Source organism: Megalobrama amblycephala, linkage group LG14, assembly GCF_018812025.1.
Source record: "Megalobrama amblycephala isolate DHTTF-2021 linkage group LG14, ASM1881202v1, whole genome shotgun sequence".
In the NCBI taxonomy this organism is placed as follows: domain Eukaryota; kingdom Metazoa; phylum Chordata; class Actinopteri; order Cypriniformes; family Xenocyprididae; genus Megalobrama; species Megalobrama amblycephala.
In genome coordinates this window covers 8,100,547-8,111,267 of record NC_063057.1, presented here as the reverse complement: position 1 = coordinate 8,111,267, position 10,721 = coordinate 8,100,547, and the positions used below count along the sequence as shown (strand labels likewise).

General features: G+C 38.1%; 2 protein-coding genes and 2 non-coding genes across 8 annotated transcripts in view; all 4 read right to left on the bottom strand.

Annotated features, from left to right (window-relative positions):
• Nucleotides 1–5,105, bottom strand: naf1 (nuclear assembly factor 1 homolog (S. cerevisiae)). The gene is made up of 9 exons (XM_048154842.1): nt 4,965–5,105; nt 3,453–4,129; nt 3,098–3,269; nt 2,537–2,630; nt 1,297–1,379; nt 1,023–1,183; nt 861–912; nt 612–702; nt 1–479 (listed from the first exon to the last, which is right to left on the bottom strand). The coding sequence occupies exons 1-9, from the start codon at nt 5,001–5,003 to the stop codon at nt 157–159; spliced, it is 1,692 nt and encodes a 563-aa protein (XP_048010799.1). The 5' UTR covers nt 5,004–5,105; the 3' UTR covers nt 1–156.
• A 304-nt stretch (nt 5,106–5,409) lies between these two features.
• On the bottom strand, nt 5,410–5,497 carry trnay-gua. Its single transcript is given in 2 exon segments — nt 5,410–5,445; nt 5,461–5,497. It is a non-coding gene; the product is annotated as a tRNA-Tyr (tRNA).
• Nucleotides 5,498–5,649: 152 nt separating this feature from the next.
• Nucleotides 5,650–5,736, bottom strand: trnay-gua. Its single transcript is given in 2 exon segments — nt 5,650–5,685; nt 5,700–5,736. It is a non-coding gene; the product is annotated as a tRNA-Tyr (tRNA).
• Nucleotides 5,737–6,513: 777 nt separating this feature from the next.
• The window catches only part of sbf1 (SET binding factor 1), a 70,195-nt gene continuing 65,987 nt past the window's right edge, over nt 6,514–10,721 (bottom strand). For all 5 annotated transcript variants that reach the window (XM_048154837.1, XM_048154840.1, XM_048154838.1 and 2 more), the window contains 5 exons: nt 10,590–10,697; nt 10,302–10,507; nt 8,986–9,073; nt 8,685–8,816; nt 6,514–8,597 (listed from right to left, as the gene is read on the bottom strand). In XM_048154837.1, coding sequence (XP_048010794.1) covers nt 8,499–8,597; nt 8,685–8,816; nt 8,986–9,073; nt 10,302–10,507; nt 10,590–10,697 — 633 coding nt within the window. In that variant the 3' untranslated portion in view covers nt 6,514–8,498. The remainder of the gene's footprint in view (nt 8,598–8,684; nt 8,817–8,985; nt 9,074–10,301; nt 10,508–10,589; nt 10,698–10,721) is intronic.

Sequence of the window (10,721 nt, the reverse complement as noted above, 5' to 3'; positions counted from 1 at the left end):
TAAAGAAATTAATCATTTTAATACAAAATGAAAAATTGCACTAACAATATACAGTTAGGTTTGATGCACACTACACACCTGTATACAGTTATATTAGTATGCAAAGATTGTGATCCCTTTAAGGGCGCAGGTTGTGAAGAGGATTCAGTCACAGGTTTATTGATTAAATGGAGGTGGTGGAGGAGGGGGAGGTGGGGGCTGGAACATAAAGCCCTGATTGGGCCCTGGGGGCCACGGGGCCATGCCCATGTGAAAGGGTGGCGGTCTGGGAAAGGGTGGGATCATTGGGTGCTGGAAAGGAAACATGTGTGGATCTGGATGGGGGAACATGTAGTCAGGTGGGAAGTGGGGGTGAGCGTGATAGTTGCTATGAAAACCGCCGCCGCGATTGTGGTGCTGCCCACGGGGAACGTTGCGGTTCTGTCGGGGCTTCCGCCGGCCTGCTTTTTGAGGTGCTTTATGGGCATCCGATTCATCCTCTGGTAAAGAAAGAGGTTAAGAGAGAGTGGTTAGCGCATGTACGCATTACGTCATGGTGCTTGTGTGGGTGATGCAGGTTCGAATTCAGCTTGCAACACTGCAAAAATGTGGACATAAAATGATTGACCCACCTGAGTCAGAATCGTTTTGCTGCCGTCTCTTTTGTTCTTTCAGCTTCTGTTTCGCCAGCTTCTCTTGCTCATCATCACTAAAGTCAAGTGCCTAAGCAGGATAAAAACCAATCAGCGGAGAGGCTAAACCATCACTTATTAACAGATAACACTGATGACATATTAAAGCAGGATATCACTCTCTCCACAGAGATTAAGCCTTTGCTGACCTGATTTCCCAAATAATTGTTATGAAAAGGGCACATTTACCTCAGGGGGTGGTTCCTGGTCATTCTTCCAGGATGCATCTGAGCCTTTGGTCCTTGTTTGAGAGGAATAATTTGCAAATGTTTGTGGAAAAACACCACAAAGCGTATTTCAATAAAACTGAGGCACACCCAAGCTTTCCGCTCGAAATGGTGAGGTACTTACTCATGGAGTCGCTCTGTAAAGATGTAGTCTGTGAAATCTTTAATTTTAGGGGCGAAGTAAACAGGGTCTCGAACTTTAACATCTTTCTGGTCAATATCGTCATGGGAGTTGAACCTCAGAACGTAGTAGGGCTGACAAACCGGCCCGAAGATTTCAAAGACCTGAGGAGAAACCAACAACCTTTTAGTCCCACAAAACAACTGTTTAACAGATTTAAAGACAGTTACAGAAGTTTGGGAAATAAATCTGGCACAGATGGATAATTGATACTGACCTTGCCAACAGAGTTTCTGTTTTTGTTGAATAACACACTGTCTTCATTCAGTGCTGGTGTGTTCTTGTATGACTCCACGATCACTGAATAAAATGAATCCATTTTGTATGAAATGTAATTTAAAATTCAGCCAAGACAAAACCTGTCTTCTACCTAAGATGTTTTTTTGTTTTGCCTAGTGGAAAATTGATTTCTGAAGGATCATGCGACACTGAAGACTGGAGTAATGATGCTTTGCCATCACAGGATTAAATTACATTTTAGAATTGATTAAAATAGAAAAAAGGTTATTGAAAACTGTAATATTTTTTTCTAGAGATGCACCGGTACTAAATTTCACTGCCAATACCGATAGGCGATTATTCAGAATGATATCAGCCAATGGCAATAAAAAAAAAAAAAATCTCACCCAAAAAATGTTGCAAACTATACAGGGAACCCTCTCATATGGTACACTACAATATTAGAGGTTACAGTTAACAACAGAGGTATTATATTCAGCTGCTGTTTATTTTCAGATATAATAAATTACACTCAAATAAAAACTTAAATGTTTGTAAAAAACTTAGTAGACATGATGTGACATATTGTCCACACGCTGTTTTATTGAAGTCTTTCCGCGGTTGAAACACAAATAAAGTGATTACATGAGGCGTGATACATTCCGGTAAGTTATCTTTCAACATACCTTTGATGTTCATGCATGTTTTTTGAGACATGACTTGTATTGAAGAGGAAGAAAAGACTCACGAGCTGCCGCCTGAACCGAGGCATTACAGCCATCTGACACGTCGCATTTAAGAGCGTCAAAACGCCATTTATTGTTTGAATTTCATGATAAAAATGGACAGAATTTGAAAACTGAAACTTTTAATCTGATCAGAAGTAACAAAGCTTTTTGCGATTATTGGACAGGAGGCGCTACAAATAATATTTGATGTAGGGGGGGGGGGGGAATGCAGACCTGGCAACTCTGGCATGAACTACGGGTGACTCATAGGGTCAAAAAGAGCCTGGTTTAACGTCACTATTTTAAACTGTTAAAATTCAACACAAGAGTGCATGTATGAGTTGCAGTGTGAAAACGTTTTTCCGCAACCTTTTGACTGACAGGATATAATCGGCCCTGATCGTCGGCAGCCGATGGCTGCTTGTGATAATAATAGCTTTTATCGGCCGAAAACGATTGTTGGCCGATACATCGGTGCATCTCTAATTTTTTCACAAGATGCCTAAATACCTAATTGCTCCACAATGCTTGATATCGTGCCAATGGGCTCCATCTCTGTATCCTCTGGAAGACTGATGATCAGGTTCTCCACTGCAGGAAGGTCCTGAACACACAGAAGATACATTATTTTTCATTTATGCCTTGGTTGATTCGATAACAAGGCAGATTTAGTTTAGTTTTATACATACTTAACAAAGAAACCAATTTTGAAAATAGAAACACATCAATTTGGTTTATAGTTGAAAGAAAGTAACGCGACATGTAGCCAAGTATGGTGTTCCCATACTCGGAATTTGTGCTCTGCATTTCACCCATCCAAGTGCACACCCGGAGCAGTGGGCAGCCGTTTTTGCTGCAGAGCCCGGGGAGTGATTGGGGGTTAGGTGCCTTGCTCAAGGGCACCTCACTTGTGGGTAATGAGAGTGGAAGAAAGTGATGTTCATTCACTCCCCCACCTAAATTTCCTGCCAGTACTGAGACTCGAACCTGCAACCTTAAAATTCTCAAAAAATTTGGCCACAACTGCTGTTTAGAAGAAAAGGAGTGGTCTATTATAGCTCGTTCCCTCACCTCAATAAGCAACTCATCATGGGTTTTCACTGGTACTGGCTTCTTCTCATTGCCCATGGCAACAACTCCATCATCATCATCTGCATTGTTCATCACTACCTCAAGAGGCTCAGTAGAAGAAGAGGATGAGGACGATGAAGAGGATGATGTGGAGGACGATGAGTCTGAGTCACTGAATAACATAAAAATAATCATTAAGCATTAATCATTAAATAATCATTTTGACTAGCTTTACTTTATGTACATAAAATCATACAATTATTGTGTATGAGCTTCATATGATAGTGCTAGAGCAGAAGGAATTTAACCGAAGATAACAAGGTATGAGTCGGATGCTATAGTCCTATTATTTTACCTGTCTGAACAGTTGTCATCCGAGCTGTTTCCTCTGTACTGCATGCCCAACAGAGCCAATGAACCTGTGCCAGAGTGTGGACTAACCACAACTCCACACTGCATCTTTGCAGGTCCAGTCCGAATGCTGGAGCTCTGATCTCCTGTTTGTTCAGACTGAATAACGGACATCTGATCTCTTGCCAGTCCAGAAAGATGACTGATGCACGGTTCTGATGTTGATCCAAGTTGACCGCTTGACTTCTGTTCACTGGTTTGTTCAGATTGAATGCTGGAGCTCTGATCTCCTGTTTGTTCAGACTGAATAATGGACATCTGATCTCTTGCCAGTCCAGAAAGATCACTGGTGCATGATTCTAATGTTGGTCTAAGTTGACCGCTTGACTTCTGTTCAGACTGAATACTGGAGCTCTGACCTTCAGTGTCTATAGACTGATCACCAGTGTACGGACCTTCTGCTGGTCCAAGCTGACCCCTGCTGCATTGATCTTCTATATGTTCAGCCTGAATGCTGGAGATCTGATCTTCTATTTGTTCAGATTGAGCACTGGTGCAGGTTTCATCTGTTGGTCCAAGTTGTGGTCCGGAGCTCTGACTACCTTTCGTTTCAGTCTGAAACTCTGTTGTATTAATATCCAATTCCATTTTCTCGTTTTCAGATTTGGTCTCACCTTGATCCTGGAAACGAAATGAGTTTGAGAGAAGAGGTTAGATGAGAGAATAATACAAACACAAATTGAAATTGATTTAAATGTCTGCTATGCTAGTTCTGTTATGTAATGTTGTGTCTGCTGTTATTCTTTTTAGATAATCTTTTACGTTTATATTTCTTCTTTTCTCGAAGTCTACCAGGGGTGGGATGCTTTGGGGTGGGTTCTAGATTTGAATAACTGTATTCTTGAATTTCTTTACTTAAAAACACACAAAAAAGTTGTTAACCAAAAAAATATATATATATTATTTTACGTTTATACTTTAGAAAATGCCTTGAGCACTGACTGAAAGCACTTTATATAAATATGCAAATATATTATTATAGTTCACGGTCACGTGATATCAACCTGCGTCCATGAGGGCGACCCGCTACAGGTAGAATAAAACAGCTTTTTCTAGAAGACTGACCTCAAGTGAGTGAAAATCATTTTAATGACATTTCTCAAAAGCGCTATTCATTACTTTATGCGTAATATTTATTTTATTTAACAAAACTGTACCTTTAAGTAAGATTCAAGTAACTAAGGAGGGTGGCAGTACGGATATTCGTGATGCCGTGACTTGCAATCCAATTTAGTATCATAAATGTGACAATTAACTTCCAGTGTGAGTTGTATCACACACTATCTGATAACAATAGTGACCTAAGTAATGTTCATGGTTGATGTGCATGCTCAATTATCGATAATTCACGTTTAAAGTATACATTTACACTTTTCTAACAGTCAGTACTTGGTCAGTACGTGCCAAAATGAATATAAATTATCAAAACATATTAATGATATAGAACATTCTTTACCTGGCCATCAATTACGTTCTCTGTGCTTGAATTCTCCATGTTTAGGTTTCCATGTGAGAACAGCGTGAAGAAATCGCTTTTTTACGTCATATGCGTCACAACAACAGGAACCATAAAGTCCCTTTCAAAATAAAAGGCCCGATTATTAATGTTTAAAAAAAAAAAATTAAACATTTGTTAAGTATATATATATATATATATATATATATATATATATATATACTGTAAATAATTTGTGTTTGTATATATAGGAAGAGCACAAGCCGGCTTAGGAAAGAAAAACAGATGTACTTTCTGGAATGAATCACAATTATTCTCTTCTTTTCATTGTTTGCCAAATTAAATGGCATGTCAGGTATTTATACAGGCAGACGAACCACTGCCGAATCAGTATAAAGCTGGAATTAAATCCTTAAAAGTTTTGCAATGTCATAGAAAAATCAACTCCTTCGAGCCGGATTCGAACCAGCGACCTAAGGATGTCAGTGTTAAGCCTCTACAGTCCTCCGCTCTACCAACTGAGCTATCGAAGGTCTGTAGTGACGTCATGTGCAATGGAATTTAGTTACACGCCTAGCATTGTAAAACTAAAATAATTATTAGTCGGCGCGGTTACGCAAATATTACCAGCAATAAAATAATTTAACACTGCTGGTTGCGAATAAACCGAACCAAATAAACGTTTTCCTTCGAGCCGGATTCGAACCAGCGACCTAAGGATGCCAGCTTAGACCACTACAGTCCTCCGCTCTACCAACTGAGCTATCGAAGGCCTGACGTCGCCGTGAAATCCAATTGGTTTTTCACTAACCAATCACAATGTTATTTAATTATTCATGAGAGGCTGAGGTAACCGTACAGTGCACGTCGTTCTCTGCCAGATAAAGATAAAGTTGTTGAAAACTAAATATCTTCATGCCAACAAAAAATGTTAAATATGAATATCAGATCTACTTTTAGGTTACAAGACATCACAGAGCCAAGCTACGGCTACTGTAATGTTCACGATTTACCAGCAGATGGTGCTATGGGTCCCTACATAAATCCGTGTACATGTAGGTCCAGAAAGCGTAAAATTAGGCTACAGACATCGCCCAAAAATCATTTTTAATATTTTTTAAATTAAATGAAATTATTTACACACACATGCTGTTCAAAATATGTATACCTTTCTTCTGTGGAACACACACTCACACAAAAAAAGATTTTAAGAACAGCGTCATTTTGTTTTTTACAAATTGCAAGTAAATGGTGACTGAAGCCATAATTCTGCCCATAAGCTCTGGGAAAAAGTCATTAGTCACTGGTTTAGAACAAGATGAGAGTGAGTAAACGAAGATAATAACCATTATTGTTTTTTTTATCCTTTATGGAACACTACCAATCCATAAAACAAGAATTACACCTCTGAACAGTAAAATTATTACCCCCCTCTCCGAGTTTATCTGACACAGAGTCAAAGGGCAGATATTCTAGTGTTTTAAGGATGGATTGGGATATTTATGTTTTAATTTAATAAACAAAGACAAAAAAGCAGCACACACAAATGTCAGGAGGCCATGAACCTCACAGTGGTTTAATCCTAAAAATATATATGGCATGATTGACAACACAACCTGGATCAGATGAAATAAATCTAATTAAAAAAAAAAAAAAAGTATGAAAAATAAATAATTAAAAATGTTATGCAGTTTTTGCTGTCAGATATAACGAATGTTACAAAAACCGCTGCATCCTATAGGACTCGAATTATGTGAACTTGCACTGATCATTTCAAAGAAGAAAAAAATAAAATAAAAAGAAATTTAGGGTTTATTTAGGAGTCACATCTGAAGGTTTCCAAAATATATATATATATATATATATATATATATATATATATATATATATTATATATATATATATATATATATATATCATTAGTCACGTTAACAGAGATAAACAATGGCACATATTGGATTTCTAATTTAAAAGTTAAGTGGTGCTCATATTCAGGAGACAAAGTTAAATAAATTACTACCATTAACATACACATTTGAGTATTATATACAAAGGGAGTTACTGGAACAAAAATCTACAATTCAAATTTTGTTGTCAACAGTTCTGAAGTATTACCCTATTTTACACCATGTGTGTGTATGTGTGTTAGTTCTTGTATCTGGAATTAAAAAAAACAAAAACAAAACAAAAAAAAAACCCTGCAACGGTGCAGTCCTGTGATAAACAGGTGATACTTTTATGCATCCTCACCAAGTCCAGCAAAATAGACCCTTTCTCTAAAGGAATAATATAAACAAACTCCTCTATGTACAGGATTCAAAACAGAACAGGTAACAGACTAACTAAAACACTGATTCTGACAGATCTAGGGCTCAGAGGCTGGAGAAGAGAAGCGCATGACGACTGCGACCCGCGTTTGATTTCGGGACAGGATGATTCGGTTTTTAGTTTTAGTTGAATTTGCTAAATAGATATGGCAGGTCTGATATCTCACATAGGTCCAATAATGCATCTCAAATTGAAGTTTGAAGAGTTTCGGAATTCATATATTTTTGTTATGATGCGGAACCCAGTTGTCATTGCGACCAGCTCCAGTCTCTGGCCTCTGATTGGTGTAAACAGAAACTTGATGAAACGAAGAGGTTTTAAATCTCATCCACACGCCGCGTCCTCCCCCTTCAGTCTGTCTTTTCGTCTTCTAAAAATCAAAGAATCATCTTTCTGTGCATAAATTATGACAAAATACATCCCTCCTTTTCCTTCAGCATCCCTTAAACTCTCAAAAACAATAGTGGTTTTTATTTTCATAGGAAGAACCCAAAAGTTTGTAAACAGTCAAATGTGAATCTCCAGATGGCATTTTGATAACTTTACTTTTCGGGCATGGTAAACTGTCACAACAATGGATCTTTTCTTATTATTTTGATGTAAATAACATAATGGAAAATGAGTCTTGAACACAAATCCTTCATGAACCGTTGCATGGAGACCCTGTTTGACGAAGCCAACCAATCAGGAGGGAGCAAGAGAACTTGTCTAGCCAATGAGAAGGCGGGACATGTGATGTGCAGTTCGACTCCAAGCAGTGGCATAGTGATGGTAAGGGGGTTAAACGTTACATTAGGGGTCACTCTTTTGCGAGCTGTGGCTAGTTATTGGGCATTTTTAGAGCCCCTGCATAGCTGAATGGTGCCATTGGCAGTATTGGAGCAATATGGTGGGATGTGAGCGGCACATCATGCCTTTTCAAACAACCATAAGAAAACATCCAGGGGGGTTGACTGTTTAAAACAAGCCGAGCACTGGTGAGTGCACTTAAAGGGAATTCTTCGTAGCTTTTTCGACAAACAAAATATGCTGAAATGTGGTGAGGTGCGACATTGTAAAGTTCAATACCACCGACACGGGAGCCCGTTCCAACTTTCCTCTGTAAACGCTGGGGAAGCGTTGCCTATTGGCTATGAGCACTGTCTGTCACTGGCTCCGCCCCCCCACAAATTGTCACAGTTCTGTTCTCTGCAAAGCCCCGCCCCACTACGCATCAGATAGGCAACTCTGAATACTGTCCATCCATAACTGCGCATTCATGCTGTCCTGGGCACAGAAGTTGTATACTCTTTTGGTCGTCTTGAGCTGAAAGAGAGAGGGAGGGGGGGTTAACATGCTTAAAAAAATGCTGTGTGAGTTATAAAGGAATAAAGCTGATTATAGAGGTCTTACATCAAAGAAGGCTTTGTCATCTATATTTTTAGGTGCTCCCATGGTGGGCGTCCCCGGAATGACAGATTCCACTTCAGCGAGCTCGATCATTCCCTTACACTCTTTATCTTGCCTCGATTCATAGTATCGCAACTAGGAAAAAGAGCATCAAAAAGCAGTCCCTTTGAATTATTCTTGACCAAAAACACTGAAAAATAACTCACTTTTAATTTAAAACATCCAAGATTTGCTGCATACTGATATTATTATGGGTCTAAATGGGTCAAAAATGTTTTCAAAATGTTCAATTGCAATGAATTACCTGGTGTTTGGTCTTATCCAATACAAACCAACGTGGTTTCCAAGGTTTCAGCAAAGCGCCTTTTTTGTATAAAATACCCTCGAAGCTCCTATATCCAAAAATAAATAAATAAATAAATATCACTTTTATTAAAGAGAAGATCTGATCTTCAAACATTCAACATTCAAGACCAATCCATACTGCATTTAAAACTACAGTTAAGAGCATTTTGCAAATTCTTGAATGATATAGCTTTTAAAAAGAGTAATTTTAGTATTTTTAATGTACTATTAGAGTATTTATTCATATTTTAATTTGCTTAATTTGTCTATAGAATATTTTATTATTTATTAAAATGTATATAATTTATTTAGTTTATATTTTAGTCATTTTGTTATGTGCCTTTTTAAATATTTCTATTTAGCTATAATTTATTATATTTTTATTTCAGTATTAGTAATTATAAATTTATTTTTTCAGATACTTGCCAAGGCAACATTTCTAATTTTCATCTAATATTTATACTTTTAATTGTATTTGAGCTTTATTTCAAATGCCGAAAATTATTTTTAATATTTTTACTTATACAACAATAACATCACTGGTAAAAAAAAAAAAAAAAATGAAAACAAAGAAAATATTATAAATTATTTATTAAAAAAAAAGTGTAAAAATTAATTCCACCCCACTGGACCATTTAAAGTGAACTAGCGAAGGCAAAAAAAAACCTTGGTAACAGTAACTGGACCTATAATTTAGACTTCCAGTTATACATTCATATAAATTTTAACCTAATATCTTTGAAGTTGATTTTAAAAAACAAGTCCATGCTAGTGTTGTCAAAAGTACCGACCGCGATACAAAGACAGTACTGAAATTTTAAAAATGTGATGCTTTGAGCGCTGTTGAGCGGATTCTAAAACACCTCTGATTGGCCATTGTGTTCATTCGCTCATCAGATATGTCTGTGATTGGCTACAATGATCAACGCTTCAAAAATATGTTGTAAATAGTTATCAATGACGCTCTTCACCGAGCGCTTACATAGACACACAATGTAGTGTTTGAAAGCAGGTGTCTACGCCCGATTTCAAAATACTTTCAAATTTACGCTCCCGTGCGTTGATCATTGTAGCCAATCACAGACATATCTGATGAGCGCATGATGACAATAGCCAATCAGAGGCGTTTACGAATCCACTCAACAGCGCTCAAATTTTTTAAATTTCGGTACCGACTTGGTATTACGGTCGGTACTTTTGATAACACTAGTCCATGCGTTACATCCATACAACCATAACTAAAGCTGAGAGTGTCATTTCCCCAAAATCACAGACCTGTTCTCGCTCTCAGTGCTCTGGAACTGGCTGTAGAGCGTGCTGGTACTGGGCCGACCAGCTGCAGGTGTGGACGTGGCGTTGACCTCACAGTCCAAAGCCAGGTTAATGGAGGAGCCGACTCCACTCTCTTGCAGATACACACCCTGAGAGCGCCGCTGGTGACTCATATTAGACGACATGAGCAGAGAACTGGAAAATGATTGCTGGGGAAGGAGAAACAGACTATGAGTACACCATCCCATTAATAATTTGTAGATGGAGTTAAGATGTTATTAAGTCTCTTACCCTGCTCTCTAGCCTGGACTCAACCCTTTGGGCAGTCTTAATCTTGTCCCACGTGTCCTTCCATTTCTCCGTAGGTTGTCCCAACTCAGTTTCTAGGTTCTGCACATCCTGCTCACAAATGTAAAACGATCA